Source organism: Chiroxiphia lanceolata, chromosome 1, assembly GCF_009829145.1.
Source record: "Chiroxiphia lanceolata isolate bChiLan1 chromosome 1, bChiLan1.pri, whole genome shotgun sequence".
NCBI classification, from domain to species: domain Eukaryota; kingdom Metazoa; phylum Chordata; class Aves; order Passeriformes; family Pipridae; genus Chiroxiphia; species Chiroxiphia lanceolata.
The window spans coordinates 92,749,464-92,769,805 of record NC_045637.1 but is presented as its reverse complement, the minus strand read 5'-3'; the positions used below and the strand labels follow the sequence as shown (position 1 = coordinate 92,769,805).

Sequence of the window (20,342 nt, the reverse complement as noted above, 5' to 3'; positions counted from 1 at the left end):
TAGCAGAATCACTAAGTTGGCTCACACAACAGGACACTTCCCTCAAGCCTGATGGTTACTTTGCAAGCAGTAAAGGAAGATCCCTCACTGCTTGAATAAGATTCTATCAGTGCATGGACTTGACCCTCCTAGCTAGACTCAGTTTGTGGCAAGAACATGGCAAGCCTTTAACTTCTGACAGCCCAGCTGCTGCAGGGAAGGGGCATTCCTGGCTAGAGCCACATTCACTGCTGTTCCAGGAAAGAGCTCTAGAACCAAGACAATGTAGCATACAACTCCCTGCTACCATGTATGTAGAAGTAAGTTTTTAATGGCTGGTTAATTATGATATCACTACATTTTATTGCAATATAGTACTATTTAAGCACTTTTAAAAATGCAAGGTGTACAAAGATTAAATTAAGACTGTAAATTGACTAAATATTTGGTTTTTATATAAATAGGTCATAACCACACTGTGTTGACATGTAATACTGTTATAATACAACAGTTAAACTGGTGAGCCTACACAACAGAAGCTGTCTGTAGTTAAACAAGGAAACAAAGTTGAAAAGACCATGTTAAAACAAAAAACTACTAAGATCAACAGGTTGGGATTGTAAGTAGCAACAAACATATTCACTCAGCTCCTGAGTAATTCAAGTTTTACAGTACACATTAAAAAATATCATTTCTTCCCATCAACACTATATATCCAAACCATTTGCATTTTGCAAATTACACTGATTGAACTATGTAACAATGGGGGTGGAGGTTGGCAAGTCATCCTGCTTGACATTTACATCACCCACATGCTAATACATCCATGTTTTCTAGTCTTCCGTCCCACCACAAGGTAGCAGGATTTTTGGTTTGTTTTGGACAATCGTTTAAAGGATTGGTACTTGTCAATTTGGATGTCTGACGTTACCGGTGATATTTTCAACTCTTAGTTGTCTAAGAGGTTTAAAGATGGAAATTTTCTCCTAACACTAAGTTAGAAATCATTTGCATCATGCTGTAAACTAGGAAGCAACATAAAGCGACAGACTTGTCCTTAGTACATAATTAAAATTCCAAATTCCAGTCAGCAGAGCTGGTCTACTTTCCATGTTGAATATGCCACAACACCTTTCAGACCTTCAAATGCATAGCTAGTGTAGGTAGTCTTCCACTGTGGCGAACGCACAGGATCCAATGCCTGACCGAGCCATCAATCCTAGACACTGTGATGCCTGTCCCATGGCCAGGGCAAGCGGTGGTTGCTTTGGCAGATTGTGAGTCTCTGGAAAAGAATCACAGTGGCAGTTAAAATACCTGATTAATTTCATAGCAATACACTGAAACCTTGATATTTAAGCTTGCTTCAATCACTCATTTCAAAATTCCTGTGTTTACTTTTCAAAGTTTGCTCTTAGAGCCAGACAGTGGAGGAACAACAAAGTGACATTCTCAAATTCCCTGCATAAGCGCCATTATTGAACAGGCCCATTTTTGGGCTGAACAATAAAAACAGACAAGCACCTGTTACATTAAAGTGCCCCCCAAAACTACCCCTGTCTTCCTGAAAGAGCGTATCCTAACATTGCTATCCTTCATTACTCACTCAGTGAGTGTGATGCACGGTGAGCAGTAGGGTCGTCTGTGTGGGACGAGAGAAAGGCACTGCCCACCACACATGGCAGCCTCCAGGCCATACCTACCTAGTATTGCACTATTAAGTACAGAGCACACTGGTTCTCTTTGTATCGGGTCAAGCTGATTTCCAACAGGGCTGCTCCAGGGATCGGAATACGCGAGTAAACTGAATGCATCCTGTGGGAAGATGATTTTTATTACATTTCACAGCTATGTGCCACTAGTGAAAACAAGGACTATTCACCTATTTTGATTCAGTATCATGAAAGTAACTGTCAGTGCCTATCAGTACAAAAAGGATAAAAAAATTGTGACAAGGCTTGTTCCCCTTGGAGCAAGCAGTGTTCTTCCCAACAGCAAGACAAAAGGTAGCAGTATTTTAATAAGTGATGGGTAAGAGAAAACAGACTGAAAACTGCATGCAGTCTTTGGCCAGAGAATTCTTTTCCAGAGCAGTCTCAAATCAAGGTAAACTAATTAGCATGCAGAGTACTGAAGAGACCACATTTTGGGCGTCTCTACCAATCCTCATGTGGTTCATTTATCATTAGAGCCAAAACAGCACTTTGATTCAAGAGGCCAAGTTACATGGTCAGAAATGAGAGTAAGAAAAGTGCTAAATTAATTTCTGGGTTTAATTGTATTACAGCACAGAATTATCTTCCCTGTGCATGTGCTACACAGACAAGACACGAGACAGTGCTACATCACAGCTGACCAGAATACTGCTCTCAGACAGACACACACATACACAAAAAAAATGAGAGAAGTTAAAGCAGAACAGTATTCCAGCACCACATGCTGTGGGAAGTTCCTGCTGGGCAGCACAGTTATTCACCTTAACACCAATAGTTTCAAGATTAAAAATACCTTGAGCATTTTCTTATTCACTGTGTTTTTGCCACATTCTCTTCTTAGTTGCTCACTCATTGCTTGCAATTCTCTTCCAAAATGGATCATCCTTTCAATGGCTGCTTGGCTGCCACCACAGAGCTGACGTCTTAACTGACTTGAATCTACTTCTGCAAAAACGATATCGTCATCATCACCACTAATAGAGCTGAAAGTAACAACCTGTGGATCTACAGAATCTGCACTGATTTCACTCAAAAAAAACCATCTGCCTTCTCAGAGAGGCCTTGGCACCATGTACTTCTGTACCGAGCACTGCTAAATTGCTCATTTATAAACATTTAAGAGACTTCATTAACTAACAGCAGAGGCTGTTGACATGTGCTGTTTATCTTGCAATGATTAATTTAAAACTAACTAGACTATAAACCAAATTTTATCCTAAAATTTTACAGGAGTTTAAAAACCAACAAAAATCCACACAGTTCTACTTTTTTAATTCTCTGGCATTGCACTTCTTTAGAAGTGCCAAATCCAGAACTGCTAAAAGAGGGTAAAAACCCCTGAACTTCCTGAACAGCCATGATGGAGTCTGCTACAAGACAATCCTTTAGACTGTTCATACTCCTTGTAGAATATATTATCTTAATAATTCAGACATTTCAGGTTTCTTTTGTAATCAAGCAGAACATTACCACTGATTTCTTTACTGCTTGCTACAGCATTCCCCAACACCAGTGATTTTAAAAAATATTGATGCAAATTATGAATAGTAAATTAATCCTTGGCTTCTCTGAAAGTTCTGTCTTTTTAAAATTTACAATTAAAGCAACATATTAAAAAAAAGGCATTTATCTGTTCCTTGCCTTTTTTCATCAACGGAATCAAGTTTTAAATGTGCATTTTGAGGTACACTTCAATTACAAAACTATTCTTCTTTCTGACTTTACACCGTTATCTAGTGATGTATTCTGACTACTATTTCAAACAAGGATTTTTAACTGGCCACTTTTTTTTTTTTTTCCTTAGATGTAGGCATAAAACCTCTGGAAAATACTTGCCTACTGGACATTACATACACAGCACTAAGGAGAATATATAAATATTTCAAAAAGTGAAAAACCACCAAACTCAAACTGGGGGCAGTAAACAGCGTAGGTGGAGGAGCCACATTTCTTTCTTACAAAAGTGAAGCACCCACAAGTCTTCAAGTAGTGGTGCAGCCTAATCTAGGACATCAGTTTCCGAAGGCAGAAAAAAACTATGTTACAAAAAGCACAAACAACTTCGTGCCCTGTGCAGCCGCTGCATGTCTGTCACAAGTCTCTTGAGGAAAAGGCTCCAAGAGAGTAAAGAAGTATTTTGGTTGTTCTGTCATGGAAATGAGGCCCTGTTATTATCCAGCTCCAGAGCATAATGCAGGGAAAACAGTCTGGCAACTTGCATCTCCCCGCTTCATGGCTGTAACGGAATTACATTTGTTGTTCAACAGTTACCTGGTATTTACCAGCAAAGCTGCAGGATGAGCAACACACTTGCTCCTGGAACTGTGAAGCAGTCACAGACCTCTCTGTATGTGCTTGACCAGACTGCTGCGTTCTGGAAGTCTCCAGTTTCACATTTCATTTAAACTACCTATTAATTGATGTCTGGTTAAATCAATTGTTTAAAAACCTAGTTCTGCAGCTGCACAAAGGGCAATCAGAGGGGATTTAAATATTCATTTGTCATCAATGTCAACAGGTATGACTGAGTATAAAGTAGGTTAAGTAAAACAGAGGTAATTTTTAGACCACAGCTATACAAGCAGTAATTTTTTAGTGGAAAAAATAAAAACATTATTTTAATTTTTTTTTTTACATTTCCCAAATATAGCGGTTTCCTTGAGCATTAAATATTAGCACTTTGCATTCTTCAATATAAAGATTTAGAATTTCTACACTTTGTGTGAAGCACAAAGATGCCATGAGAACCATGAATGGGAAGAGGGAGAAACAATCTGCCAACCCAAAGCCAGGGGTGCTACACAACAGGGTGCTTCTTCTTAAAGGTACTTCCTTAGAAATTCATGCTAGTTTCAATAGCCACAAGTTACCTATTTTCCCTATTCTCACACTGATACTGGACCACCTAAATCAGTGGTTATAAGATTTACATCTTGTAACAGCAAAACAAACAAACAAAAAATTAAGATTTGAGCTAATAACCCTAATTTTCAAGTTGGGAAGCATTGCAAGTAAAAACATAACCTTGTTGCCATCACTTAATAAAAATGTAAGAAATATCACTGCAGACCCATTTCTGTGTCACATTCTTCCATTTCGTGATCATGTTTAGAACTACCATTTAGGAAGCCATTGGACGAAGTCTCAGCAACCCCATTGGAGTAGTGATCTGTTTCCATGTCTACATCATTGCTGAAAAGAGAGTAATAAATACAAGTTTTACTCACATTTAAGTACTTAGGTTATATTCACAACTTCATCACAGTACTTCCTCATCTTGCCTACTGAAAAGCTGCCTTAAATATTACCAAGTTAGACCACAGTTTCTTCCATAGCAACTGGTGGTACCAGAGGCACCATGGAAATTTTAAGGCTGTCTCAACTAACGTTAACATTCGGTAAAATAGTACTTTTAGATGCTGAAAAATTAAACATGTCCCCTATTATTCAGGAGTAAGGAGTAACACTTTCTAGATACATACAAAAAATTTTTTACCTTGTTTATATATCTTTATATACACAGAGATGGAGAAAATGCATTGTGAAAATATACTATTACCACTTTTTTAAACTATAGTTAAGTCCATATACAGCCTACTTTGAAAATGTATTTAGGTAACTAATTTTTTAAAAAATGCCTTGATCTCTTATTTATTCTCAGTGGAATGACAGGGGAAAAAACAAAAAAAGAAAACCCTAAAGCAAATGCTGAGTAAACCAAAACACTGAAGAGACACTCAGAGGCAAATTCAGAGCATTCAACTCCTCAACTGCTCGCAGCAGGTCACAGAAGTGCTTTCAGAAAATGCCAGTACAGCTTTGGGGACTGAGCTTTGCTGACAGTTGCATCCTAGCCTGTTATATTTTGTTATGGAGAATAACAACCTAAAACCTCTGTCAAGACCACATATATCAAATTTAGAAGTTTAATACCTTGCTTCTAAGCAACCAAAAACACTCAAGTTTCCTTTGAGGAAGGAAACCAAAAGGCCTTTCCAACTGAGCAACATCACAGCCAAGGAACTGTCTTCCTCCTGTGAAAAATCTCCAAGTTGCCTGGACACTGCCAGGCTTTTTGGCAGAGGCAATGCTGATGCAAACAGAAATCATGAAGTTAAAAAGTAAATTGCTACTCTTACTTTTTTACCCCAATTATCACTATCCAATTGAAATACTTTTGGTTATCACCACTGCATCATTACACCCTACATGGTAGTTTTGGGAATCCATTTTGGACAACGCAGCCAAGTACTGTTACATTTCACATTAAATTAGGTTCTGCTGCATCAACGCAACACAGAGTTACTGGTGATGAATAACCATATTAAACCTGGTTAATAAATTTATTTTCATTCTCTGAATTGAATGTGTTTGCACAAGTGACAGTGATTGGAATATACAAACAAAAGGGAGTCCACATTTCATATGCATCTCAATCACATTTACTTTGCAGATACTAGCACAAACGGAGAGTATAAACTTAAATCAATGTCAGTGGCTTAAATTAAAATCCCAAATGCCAGAAAGCTAGTTAACCTTCACTGTACAACTTCAAAACTGACCATAAATAGCTATAAGCCAGATAATTTATTTTTGTCCATTGCATTTCTTTAACCCAAGAGGAGAAAACAGCCTATTAAGCTCGAGTCATTAAAACAACACAAAAGCACACCAGAGTGATCACAAGCTGTTGGCCCTTTACACTATGTGTTTAAATGTCCTTGGGGAAAAAAAAAAAAAATCACATCAAATTCCACTGAAAATTCTTCTCTGTAATGCAAGCACATGGACAACACAAGTCTTAACATAAGTTAGAAGTATCTGAAGTTTAGTCACCTGGAATAGCTGTTAACCTGCTGTGATCTTGATACATTTATGTTGTTTAGCTCTGGTACATTCAAGCTGGTGGTCGTGTGTTTACTGTGACAGTAAGACTGATGTGCTTTATTTGATATTACTCCATTACTGCAACTACTTTCAAACCCTGAAAGAAAGTTTTAACAATTATAACCATCTACAAACTTATTTGCAAGTACCAATTTATAATAGTGAAATAAGTAGAGCATAATTGTTCCTGGTCAGTAAATGCTAGATTTGCCAAACCAACCCAAATACTTTGCCTCCATGTTTCAGGTACTTGAACCTTTAAATTTTCTACAGTGTAGAAGTTAAGCATTATTATATATAACATATTATATATATATATATGTTACATATCATTAATATTATTATATATAACAATTACGAACATAGACATGAGAATGTTTTTCAGTTGTACTAACACACCAGTAAACAGAAAACTGCACCAAAGGAGAATAATTTCTTTTAGAACTGATGCATTGGTTCTGAAAGATCCAAAAATCTTTTCTAGGCCACTGTAGTCATCATGAATGGAAGTAAACAAGTAAACGTGCACCTTACTAATTGTAATCACATAATTCTTTTGATAAATGTGCAGTAGAATTTGATGCTGAATATCTTATCTTGCATGTTGCTATATAACCTCCCTCCTTCACCACGTAACTATTTTAATTGTTAATACTGTGCTTTACTAAATAAAATTAGACCATGCTGTGAAATAACAATATCTGGTTAAAATCTCTTCTGACCCTTGTAAAACAAGATAAAAAACTATTCTTTGAAGCAAACATCGAACCAGGAGTTCCCTAGTATCTTCTAATACAGAAACAAGTCACAGAAAGGGCTTATTATTAAGAAAACAGCTGCTGCCATTTAGGAAATCCCAAACCTCAATTCTAATAATACATTCATCAAATTGCTTATTAAGGGGTGCCTCTATTTTCAAAATTAGAAAATTTAGAGGTATTTTCATAGAATCATAGAATCAGCCAGGTTGGAAAGGACCTCTGAGATCGAGTCCAATCCTTGATCCACTACTACCGTGGCTACTAGACCATGGCACTAAGTGCCACATCCAGTCTCATCTTCGGGATGGAGAATCCACCACTTCCCTGGGCAGCCCATTCCAATGCCTGATTACCCTCTCTGTAAAGAATTTCTTCCTAGTATCTAACATAAACCTCCCCTGGCAGAGCTTAAGACCGTGCCCTCTTGTCTTACTGATAGCTGCCTGGGAGAAGAGACCAACCCCCACCTGGCTACAACCTCCTTTCTACAATACATCCAAATAACCACCTGAAGAACAACAAGAAAATCTGAGTGGATCTCCACTGACACATGTGATGGAACTCCCTTGACACAGAGGGAAGAAGAGTGAAGTTGCTGTCCCTTCCAAGGGCAGCAGTTATTCTGGTGGCCAGGCTACACTGGCTTCCCACTCCATCCCAGAGAGAGAAAAATAAGTTAAATAAAGCATCCCCAATCAGCTCCAGTATGGATTTGGAAAGTAAACAGAAGTGAAAGCTGATGGTCCCTGCTATCTTAAGTCTTGTCTTCAAGGATGACATGTTCACGTACTATTTTAACACGCTCAACTTCTTCTCTGTAGTGGTGCTCTGGAAGGCACGAGGATCTCCCCATTGGCAGCCTCAAACATTCATGGCTTCCCACTGAAGATTTCCAATTACCTAAATGCTCAAAGAACTGTTTCAATTGTTCAGACTGAAATGTGGCTGCCAGCAGAAAGTCTTTTCCCTACTCCACCACTGAGCTTTCAGTGTTTCCTACATAAGCGCAGATGTTCCTAATTCTCCATCAACACCATAGGAAAGGTATCATATACACCACTTACTGGATTTAAACCACCCTGCCCAAGACATAAATTATCATCAAAAGGAAAACAGAAATTTTTATCAGAACCTTTCATCTCCCAGAGAGAAGCATTTCTTAGAAATTGGTGACAACCTGCTTTGCAAACCCATAGTAAAAACAACAGCACATGCAAAAAACATATGATGAAACTTTCACTTCGCCCAGTGACTGGAAATCATATTTTAATCATTAAAATTATACTGTTATACAAAGCATTCAGTATAAAATCTTAAGTAAAACAAACAGGTGTGGTATTTCCAAATCTATGTGGTACATCCTCCACGTCAACTTACCAGTAAAGTGTGTGCTGCTCCCTTTGCCTGTTGCCAAATTGTGAATATTCATTCCATGGCTGGGACTCATGCTAGGACTACTGAATGATCGTGGGCTAACAGGGTAACTATCTTGAGATTTTGGACTGTGGCCTCCCAAACACCGCACTTCACTGTCCGTACCATTCACCATCTCTATAAACTGGCGCACCCTAAACAAAAGGCAAAAAGTTAAGCTAATAAAACAATTTACACATTTCAAATTACCAATGATAGCAATGATTTCATTTTAGTGTTAAATACAGAACAGGACTGACTCAATAAAATGCTGGATGTCAGTAACCCAATCGTCAATGAGCTTTGGAGTATTCCACAAAAAATAAGCAATTACAAATTTGTGAGGGAGGAGAACAGGAATAGTATCCTTCAAGGACAGGCTTTGTCAGCAAATCCTCAAGGTTTAGAGAATTAAACTATATTTTCTTAACTGTTTTGTTTTATTGGCAGGGGCAAGGTTATTTCTTGAGAAAGATATGTCGTTATGTCTGTCATTTCTCTCAAAGTAAATGAGAATATAGTTTGACTGTCTGAAATAGCAAAGGGTAACTTAACATTAAACATTTGCACTAGAAAACAGTTTGAAAAACAAGCTCGTATACAAACCTTCCCTTTAGAGGCTGTTGCTCTTTGTCAATTGCATTTTAGATAAGAAGGTTTTAGTATGGACTTTAAGACAGTTCAGAACTACTGCTTTATGCTTCAATAACAAAATTGAACAACAAAATTTAAAAATTTAGAACAACAGATTGAGAAAAAGGTAACATACAACTGACATTATCAAGTGAAGTGTTTCATCAAAATGTTCACATTTTGTGAATTCTGTGATAAGTCTGGAGTACTATCACGTGAATTCTGTTCAGCACTTGAGCATGACAGACTTCAAACACATTCCAAGTTACTTAACTGAACATAAAACTAAAGTGCTTTGTTCTTACAGGAGTAACAGATTTTTTCAACATTCAAACACTGCAATGTGATACAAAATTCTGGAGGAATAGCCCAGCTGGCAAGCAAAAATGCCAGAATGAAGGTAACTATTGTGTGCCTGGGAAGCCAAGAGAACTCTTTGGGATTATGGAATTTCCACAGTTTTAGCCAGAGGTTTCTAGTAAAGTGACACGGAATGAAACACCTCATTTAAACTGATCTTTAAAGTCAGTCACCCCTTTGGAGGAACAGACTAATTTATGCCAACAGGATTCTTAATCTTCTTGAATGTGATACTGTATCAGTTTTCATTTTAAGTTTTACTTGACACCCAAATGAATTAAAATTGATTTAAAGAACTATAAAACTTAGTTCTATAGAACAAGTCTACAGGGAGATGTGAATTATGCTGCAAACCGGGAGCTTGATGACAAAACCTAGTTAAACATGTAGCAAATAAGAAGAGCATAAAAAAGTGAAATATACACATTTTCTAAAAAGCGCTGCTTAACTTTGTTTAAATTTCTGTGAAAGCTTTAAATGAGTAACTGTCTTGTCTCAGAAGGTACTGTGCCATCTATAAACACACATCTGTATAATTTGAAGACTCACTTTAATGCAAATAAGAGATTAGGATTTCTTTCTAGTAAACTTGGATACAACTGTTGTGTTGTTTCAATGGCTTCTCCCATTCTTCCTGCTAAAACCAATTTCTGAATTCCTGTTCACCAAAAAACAAATAAGAGATTAGGATTTTTTTCTAGTAAACTTGGATACAGCTGTTATGTTGTTTCAATGGGTTCTCCATTCATCCTGCCAAAACCAATTTCTGAATTTCTGTTCACCAAAACCAACATCAGTTAAATGGACAGCTTATGGATTAATACACGTACATTAATTATTAAAAGACACTGCAACCATCAATCAACAAGATTTTTTTTCTCTTAGAAAAAAATAGTGTAAAGAAAGATCATGCTTCCTTAAAACACTCAAAAGGAAGATTTAAAAACTGCACTCCACCTACATATATCTAAATGAGAACTCAGTATATTTATTGCCAGCATCTAACTGCTTTGTAGTCAGATTGTGCATTTAGAGCTAGAATAAGACTGCAGACACTCTCTACAATTTACTTCTCATTTTCACAACTTTATAAATAAGCACATACCAAACTATCGTCACTCAAAAACATCCAAATTGCATCCCACTCCCACAGGTTCAGTTTTGACTGAGAAAAACAAAAATTTAGTCTCTCTCACCTACAACACATACTTCCAGTCAGGTTACAGTTGAGTAAAGCTTTTCACAACAGTCCCTGCTTTAGTTGATGCTTCTGTGGCTGTAACTTGGCACAAGTTGCAAACAGTCTCACCATTCTATCCACTGACAGAGAAATTCATCCAAATGAATAACGGCCCAACAAACGGGATATTTTACAACCAGAGCAGTTTCCCCATGTGGTATGTCATGCAGTAACACAACTGCTTATGTTCATAGAGGAGAGATTTAAATGGATGAGGAAGGCACTGTTTAATCAGGTTGCCCAACAGCCCTACCATGGCAAGTTAGAACTGAACTGCTGTTAGTTCTCCTTGTCCTCTTCCCCCTCACATCTGTAAACAGGAAAACTCAAGTTTAACTAATAAAGCATTCTCTAAACTCAATCTCTTTTCACAGTTAAGATAAAAATCTAAATGTCAAGATTGAGTTTTATACTCCTGGTTTGTGACTGACTTAGCTCTCACAAACACTCATTTAGAGACATTACACACAATTGTTTAAGACAGATCACATTTTTCATTCAAGAGAAAAAGACAACAATGTACTTTACCACATTCTGCTACACCAAACACCTTCTAAAGTGTTACTGAACAAATTTTTTGTAACCAGCTGTTCATACCTGTGTAACTTTATATGACAGCAAAGAACTGTACTATGGAGTAGTGCTGCAAGGAAATTCTACAATGGTGCTTATGAGAAAGCTTCATGTAATTTTTAAGCAAGGAAAAAAGGGATGCAACATGCTTTCCAGCCTTACTTTGTCTATTCTTAATGGAAGCTAATTCTTCTAGCACAGTCTGGTCTGTGGATCTGGCGAATGCCTCTGCTGTTGCACAGTATCCATGGTGAACTAAGTAAGATGATACCATTCTAAAAATAAACAAAACCCAGAAATACTCATTACATACAGGTAAGAAACCAAGAACTTCTGAATGTAAAAAATCTTCTCTGAAAAAAGTGATTAAAGAATTCTACTTGAAATTCAGAGATTTCTGTGCAAGTCAGACAAAAGCAATTCACTTAAGAACCGGTATCTTCTTCAAAACTGTACAGAAAAATCAATGTATAACTTTATTATGATGAATTTTAACAAAAATTATTCATCACCCAAAAGTAGGGTCAATTCAAATACTAATTGTTAATTAAGTTTCTTTTTTTGATCATTAGATACACTGAAGTGAAATTTCTTCACGATAAGTTTTTGTTTACACTGAAAAAATAAAAAGATGCAAAGTCACAACCCCCATTTTTTCCAAGAAACATAATTAGGCACAACTTAACCTGGCAAGCAAAAGCTTGAGAACACAAAGAGAAACTTCCAGAGCCCAGAGCATTAAACCCGCCCAATATAACCACAGCAACTTTTCTAAACTCCCCAATCCATATTAGATAGATCATATTAGAATAGAAGCCTTACACTCACAGTTATAAATTCCAAATAAACGACACAGACAACTCTTCCACAAAATCTATTCATGCTCCATTTTACACTGTTATCAAACCTGTTAACAAAACTATTTTTGTACTAGTTTTTAATACTATCTATCATTTTTTGCACAAGACAATAGACAGAATTTTTTATAAGTCTCTGAAATCATGCAAGTAACTTGTTTTTTAAATGAACAATATTCAAAGTCTTACTTCTGAATCATTGTTTGCCACTCTCCTTCCCGATCTCCTATTGGAAATCTGTCAATTTGTGCTTGAATTTTGGTTCTCCATTCTCGCATATAGTCTTCAATATCAAATACAAAGGGGTGTTGTCCAAAATTAGCATCCACAACCTCTCCTGGTGTTTGAAGCCCTACTGTAGGGTACAAGTTTGGCTGCAAAAAAATTTTTAGTTAGTTTTTTTCCTTTTATTCTGAATTCCCCACTTTCTGGTTTTTTTTTCATCTCTGTAATAATACCCCCACCGCTACTAGTAGTGTGAATAACAAAATACCTCTGGACCATCTGTCCAGCAGTAACACCAGCTTCTGCCAATACAGCAGTACAATGACTGATTAATTTTATTCCCAGTGATCATAATTTTTTTTAGTTTGAAAGAAGAAAGACTGATTGTTCTAGTCAGAAAATTCACGTTTTAAACTGTGCTAAAGTTTACAACTTTTGGTTTTAATTTTACAAAATATTAAATAACAATTTTTGGATGATTTTTAAAGACCAGGTTTTTTTTCTTTTAAAAAGAGAACAAAAATTAAACTTACAAAGTGGGCCATTTTCCTTTTGGGGTGAAATAGTTAAAACATCGCTGAATTTTAGTGGTAAGAACTGACAGGATAGAAAACTCAATAGCCTCAAAGTCCAAGTGTAGCGCCTAAAAAGAACTGTAACAGTGCATTGAAGTTCTCGTGAATTCCTGGACTTGTATCTAGAAAGAGACTTTAAAGCATTTATTGTTGTCTCAGTTTCATTTTCTGCTTAGAGATTAGGTCTCCATCCAAATTTGAAATACGCCAAATATGAGAAAAGTAAAATCTGCCTGTTGGGATTAAGGTAATTTTTCTTAAATGCAATGAACATCTCAGCAGTGGCAATGCAATCAATTGGGTGAATGGGGTTTTGTTGCTGGGGTCTTTTGGGGGGGATTTTTTAAAATTTTTTTTAAAAGTTATTTATAAATACACCTACATGATATTTCTAATGCAGGCAATGGTGGAACAGTATAATGGTATGCTGATCTACAAAGCTATATGCTAAATAAATTAAAAGTATCGGTAAGAAGCTATCAACATCCAGGTGAAATGAAAGAAAAACACTATTTTCAAACCATGCCTCTATTTTCACACATACACCTCTCTTTTTTTAATAAACATTGCTCATAGTGTTACCTAGTCTAGTCTAATCAACAAAGCAGAAATCTGAAATCTTTTAACAAGATGAAAACAATCAATTCTAATGAGGAGGGGTCCAGCTTCATACTTCAGACTGTAGTGTCAGTTTTGCTGGGTTGGCACCATATGGTAGCAAGGAGCCCTGCTAGCATCCCAAAGATCCAGGATAGTGGCAGTGGCTTCCTGCACAAAACATTCAACCTTGTGGCAGGACTAAGAGGTTTCTTGGGTTACTGACTTCATTTTTCTTTAATATTTGTCCTTGCCCCCCAAGGCCACAGCAAATGGAGTAGCTGGCCAGTATGTGCAATCACACATTGCACCTTAACCAGATTAAATCAGAAATTAAGTGAATGAGAAAAAAAAAACAAACTCCAAAGTAAGAGCAGTATTGTGCCTGTACCAGTAGCATAGGGAACACATACCAATTTCAAGGAAAGCACAATTTAATAGACTCAAAAGCTACAAGACTTCAGATATATGCAGCTTTCTTTAAAAAAAATAATTTGCTATGTCTGATCTTGTGAAGCAAAGATTTTGAAAATCAGGCATCAAGCATGAATTACAGTGACCACGTCTCAAACAGGCATGCACCGTGTTGGTGTTTAATATAGCTTTGACTTTGTATGTAAGGCTTGAACATGTCAAAGTATGTAATAACTAGTTGTACGTATTATTTTCTCCTGAAACTTCCATTAGAACTGCTTGTTAAAAACCTGAAAAGGAAAACCCCTTGTAAAGTATTTGTAAAAACAAAAAAACTTTCTGCTTCAATTAACAAATCACCACCGAAGTGATGAAGAGAAATATCTGATATTAAACTGGTTAAGAAAATTAACACTGTATTTCCAAGAAGCATAAGGTAAATGCCAGTTTGATCTGAAACATCTCTTTATGGTACAAAGGAAAATTGTTTGAAAATGCACTTATCTTACCGGTAAATCTGTGAAAGCGATGCCTGTAATGAAGAGAAAATTAAGATTAATTTCCATGTGTCTGGAATTTAGCCTCATTTTCTTATTATATGTTCAGAAAACTCACCCAAATCATCTCAGAAATAAATTAAGTATGGTGAAATCCATGATGCTTAGGTACAACTCATGTTTTTAAGTAATAAAGGGCAGTATTTGGCAAAAAGAAATTGTCATTCAAAAATACTCAATCTGCCCTTAATTTTTCCAAAATAGGGCATAAGAATTAAAAAACATCATACACATATGCAGATTAGAAAGTATGAAAATTCTAGCTACGTATTAAACATAAGAAGAAAAGTAAGAATATCTGAAGATACTTCTTCACTTGCATGTCTTGATGCTGCAACATCAAAATTTAATGGTGTCTCTTCTTGATTGCTCTCACTGTTCTTCGTAAGTACTCAAGATCTTTACACAAGCAGCACATGCCTACAATACTCCAAATCAGCCTGGTAAACGTTCCACTCCAATCCATGCCAGTATGTTTTTGTTTTCAAACAGAAGAGCTTAATATGTTGTTACATAATTACAAGCATCCATCTACCCATAAAACCAAGGGAGTGATTTTGCTGTCTCAGGATTAGAGAAACATCTGACCTCTATACACCTCAGGAATTTCAGGCAATTTGGGGGGCTGGGAAGCTTTCAGTTAAAAAATAAATATCGGGAATCGCCTTCTGACAGCCAAATAACAGTATTTCATAATTTCCTTTATTGTTGCAAGTATTTCTTAATTTAATTTTTTTTACAAATGCATAATTATTCCAATCCACTTATCCCTTCAAACTCTTATTTATTTTGTATCACTGCCTTTTCAAATTTAGGATGAAAACAAAGCTTTTAATCTTTTGTCCTAAATTACAGCCCTGTTTTCAATCTCCATTCTTCACTAAGATTTCAAATCTCAGGAGCATCTGGATTGCTTGCTCACGTCTTTGAGACAAAAGGCTGACATACAGAATCAGTCTCTTTCCTTCCATCACATCTCAAAGCTATTATTTTATTTATTACCTGTTCTCACCCTAACTTTTCCTAAGCTATTACTACTTTCTCTGTTTGGCACATTTTAACATCCAATGACAACTGAGTGATACATAGGTATTGAGGGCTTGGGGGGGGGATGGTTGGGTTTCTGTTGGTTTGGTTTTTTTTTTAACCCAGGATTTCAAACTTGCATGAAAATTGCTTAGCCCTTTTTGTAACATCAAATCCTAGGCCAAGCAAGAGATTTCCTATACTTCAGAGAGCATCTGTGGCCCAGAGAAAAAACATAAATGTCCTCCAAGTCACGATCATATAAGAATTCTGGACAACTAGCAGCAGCAACAACTTTGCAAGACAGTCAAAATTTCTGATTTCTTTTTCCACTCAACACAGAATCCATTTTCCTCTGTCAGAAATTCAAGCCAGCAAAGCCCACAACAGCAGAAAAGCTGTCAGTTTTCCTTCTGAAATCCATGAAGTGTTTGTCAGACTCTGTCTATGACAGATGACATTTTATTAGCCTCTCCTCACCTATGCCATTCTGTTCTCCTTTAAAAACAGATTGTAATCACTTTCAGTGTTGTTTCACAGTTGGCCTAATCCAGTCTGCTTTAAGTCTGCCACTGAAAAAGAGGGTTCTGCTCTTCCCTTTTAGCTCTTTCATGAATGTGACCATAAGGGTACTCACGAAAACGAGTGTCTCTTTAGTTGATCAACTGATCCAACCTACCTGCAGGCACACTGTTGCTAGTTTCAAAAACTGAATAAGTAAGATGACCTTTCTCTGTTTGACCCAGCTAAAGATTAAGGCAAACACGAGCCCATTATCTTCCACTTGGACACACCCTGCAACAGGGCCGAACGAAACAACTCCACAGTGCATGGCTCAAGTGCCCCAGGTGTCACCTACTGCCCTAGGTGTCAAGATAGTGAGTCCAGGTATACAGACTCCTTCAATTTAGAAGGAACATTAAATCACGATAAAATAGAATCCCAGAAGTGATTACTTGGAACTGACCTCAGAAGACACCTAAGCCCTGCTCTGAGTAGGGGCAGGAAAACTTCCAAGTCAGATGTGTTTGCTCAGGGCAAACAAACCGGCAGTCTTGTTCAGACAGACTAGGAAAATAATTTAAACTGTGTCCTTTCCCTTACTACTTTCCAAACCTTCTTCATGTTTGCCAATGTGAGAAAACAGAACAGCAACTTCAAGAATACCTATCTCAATAACTTCTTATTTGATTTCAAGCTACCCTCTCTTTTCCTTATCTCATTTCTACCCATGACAAAAGTCTTATTCTTCTTTGGGCTTTATCCCTTCGAAATTCCTGTTCTGCCCAGCACAATTTCAAGATTTCTTCCCAAGGCCCCCCCCCTCCCCTAAATGCAGGAAGTCAATGTTTTTCTTTTTAATTTTACATTGTATCTTTGCTCATTAAATTGCATTAAGGAACTGAAATAGATATTCCGTCAAAATTTTTAACTCTACCCACTCCTGATATCTCCAAACTCAAAATTATCTTGCAGTGTTGCTTAATACTACAATTTACCACAAGAATTAACTGGACTTAATTTTAGTACAACTTGTATAATTTATGGCTTTAGCCCAACTATGAATGACTCCAGACAGGGAATCCAAAAGACACTGTTCTCCAACATATGCTCAAAATAACACCCATCCAATGTAAGGTTTTAGTGAAGGTTAGGTGTCCCCCATACAGCAGAAATTAATTTTAGCTATTTCCACTTCCCTTACTATCTATTACCTTATAAACATCAAGCATTATTTGTAGATTTAGTAGTGAAGTTCATTAATGCAGATCTTGTAGAATGAGATGTTATATGAATAAATCCTCCCAAATGCACAAGGAATGTTAGTGCAAGTGGTACACAAGGAATTATTCTTCCCAATTCTTCTACTACTTCATTGATGATCAAACTATCAAAAGAACAACTCAAACACTGTTCCTGGCATGAAGAGAGTTTCATATTTACAGACTTGAAGACATACTGTTATCATTAATGGTAATGTTTCTCCATACCCAAGCTGTGTCCGTTCTTTGTGTAGAAGCAGGTGTTATTGATAAGGTTGACACAACAACCAATGACGTCGCCCGTAGTAAACGTTGGGCCGTAGGGTTGTCCAGTTCCAGAGGAACAGAATGAATGTCCATCATCTCCATGGTAACCATATGAATGTTTATCCCAACCTAGAGAACAAAAGCATCTGCAATTTATTCGCTTCCTTTATTAGTTAATCAATTAAAGACTATGCAAAGCTGGTATAGTCTAACCAGGTTCATATGGTTAATTAATATGCTCAGTTTCCTACTTTCTAAGATTTCTTATCTAAGAAATCTGTATAATTCTAAAAAATGACAACTTCTTTTATCAAAATGGCCGAACAAGTAATTCTTTTTGCAGTACATAACAGATAATGCAAATTCAGATAACACATTTTTCTCTTTAAATGAATGTACAAAATTACCAACACCAAAAATATAATCAGCTACAATGCTGAAATTTGAAGAGCTATATACAGATCTGACATGTCCCAGCAAAGCAGTGAAGATTCTCCTGTTCTCCCTTTCATTTTGCAAAACTATTGCTACCATATGTCATAATCAGATTCTTCCTGGCTAAACCCCAAACATGCATTTCTGAGGAAGCACATTCTACTCCTGATCATTCTCAATGAGTATTCAGTAGCAAGCAGCCTCTGCATAATAGCAGAATCTCCAGACTAAAGTGCCACTATCTTTGCTGCCCCTAAAAATTAAAATAAATTAAATAAAAAGGAAAAAGATTATCATTACAGGTCAAAGTCACAGCCAGGAGTAAATCATTACGTATGCAAATATGGTGCTGATTTTGGTGGTGAAGAAGCTGCAGCACCTCTAAGAAGCTTCAGACTATTACAGTACTCAATGAAATTCACAGCAAGCAATTTTAGTCTGTGATCATTTAAAAATACCTGTCTACACTCTCCGCAATTCAATACTGAGCTTTTTCTGTCAAGTTGCTGCCTAACGGGTTAATTTGAAAGTATTTTCCACACTTAGACCCTTAATCTGTACAATCAGTAGCTTCAGCTAGTATGACATTAAGCATCTCTCAGTAAATTAAAGATCCCAAATTATTGTGGTTACTTTGATCAGTAGTATCTTTAATTATTTGCAATGCATCCTAAATCATACTCAAAATAAACAATGCCCCCCTCTAATAATCCATCACCCCTAGCTGGACACACAGTGTAACTGAGACACTGCTATCATTTTAAGAAGCTTTATGAGAACAGTTGGGTTAAAAAGTTATAATGCAATTGACTCTAAGGTCAATTCAACATAATTTTATACTTTGACAATTTCAAAAAAGTTTGTTGGTTTTTGTTTTAGGGTGGGTATTTTTTACACATTTAAACATCTATTTAAAAAAAAGGCAACATGTACACACACAAAACTTCTGTAAGTGTTACAGAGATACTGCAAACAACTGTTAACAAGACTGTCCCTGATCATGCAGGTCAATGGAACAGTCAAAACTGAAAACTAGGCCACACACCCTCACTTAAGGTTGGAAAGGTAACTATACAGAAACTGCCAGTAGAAGAGCTCACTCCATGTTTGTCAAAAAGTTTTTATCACAGTAGCTCATCTTTATAGCTAGAAACTCAGTTTGCAGAGCATGGAAATCTAGAGCTTAGTTTTTATCTGGAAACATGACAAAAAATTTTAAATGTATTTGTTTGCTAAAAAGTATCTGCATAATGTTATAAATAACACCAAGAGTCGGGAAGTAGTACAGGAGCAAATGTACAGTAAAAGTTAAACTTTCTAGTTGCAAGTGCTACATAACTCCAATAACAGATACAACACAGAGATGTCATGCTACACTCTGTTGCTTACCAAAACCTTCCCATCAAGGTAAAGTATATTTTTAAAAAACACAGTTAACTGATGTAAGTAACTGGAACATACCTGGTAGTCTGTTCATGTTCACACCCTGTGCCGAAAGCCCAATTCCCATGTAACTAAAAATGAAAGAACAAAAGAAATGTATCTGTCTCTTACAAAAATACATATGTATGTGAGACATTGCCCAGAAACACTGTGCTGACTAATCATACAGCAGTTAAGCTGCTGAGAGGTCATTTAATAGTGGCATAACAGCAAGGGAGCTGAAAAGTAATTCTAGCATATATGGTTTTATACAGACAGATTCTGTCTATGCAGGAGGTAAGCACAACTTTCTTCTCTTTTCAGCATCCTGGGTTATCCATGGAGAATACTGGTATTAGCCATAATATTTAAAGCACCAAAAAAGAAAGACAAAGGCCATGCCTTATTTTGAAAGTAGGGGTAAAGCAATACACATACCAATTTCATCATCTTCAACATACCTAAATGATGTTTTGCAGACAATCTGGAAGGAGTAATTTTATAAAATACATGCAAAACTGTGCATTATTTCAGCAGCAAAATGCATCCTTGCCCAGCACTGATGAAAAGATCACACTAAAACATTAAAGGCCTGTACTGCAGAGCAGAATGCTATCTTTAGAAATTTACTGGCAATTTTACT

At 36.6% G+C, this 20,342-nt stretch overlaps 1 protein-coding gene across 1 annotated transcript in view; it reads right to left on the bottom strand.

Moving 5' to 3' along the window:
* Window positions 1–290: 290 nt before the first annotated feature.
* The window catches only part of RANBP9 (RAN binding protein 9), a 31,560-nt gene continuing 11,508 nt past the window's right edge, over window positions 291–20,342 (bottom strand). Inside the window, exons 2-13 of the mRNA XM_032692349.1 lie at window positions 19,739–19,791; window positions 17,804–17,971; window positions 14,739–14,761; window positions 12,608–12,792; window positions 11,724–11,836; window positions 10,298–10,406; window positions 8,720–8,910; window positions 6,531–6,678; window positions 4,813–4,886; window positions 2,488–2,639; window positions 1,683–1,794; window positions 291–1,264 (exon numbers count right to left, since the gene is read on the bottom strand). Of these exons, the coding sequence (XP_032548240.1) occupies window positions 1,134–1,264; window positions 1,683–1,794; window positions 2,488–2,639; window positions 4,813–4,886; window positions 6,531–6,678; window positions 8,720–8,910; window positions 10,298–10,406; window positions 11,724–11,836; window positions 12,608–12,792; window positions 14,739–14,761; window positions 17,804–17,971; window positions 19,739–19,787 (1,455 nt within the window). The 5' untranslated portion in view covers window positions 19,788–19,791 and the 3' untranslated portion in view covers window positions 291–1,133. The remainder of the gene's footprint in view (window positions 1,265–1,682; window positions 1,795–2,487; window positions 2,640–4,812; window positions 4,887–6,530; window positions 6,679–8,719; window positions 8,911–10,297; window positions 10,407–11,723; window positions 11,837–12,607; window positions 12,793–14,738; window positions 14,762–17,803; window positions 17,972–19,738; window positions 19,792–20,342) is intronic.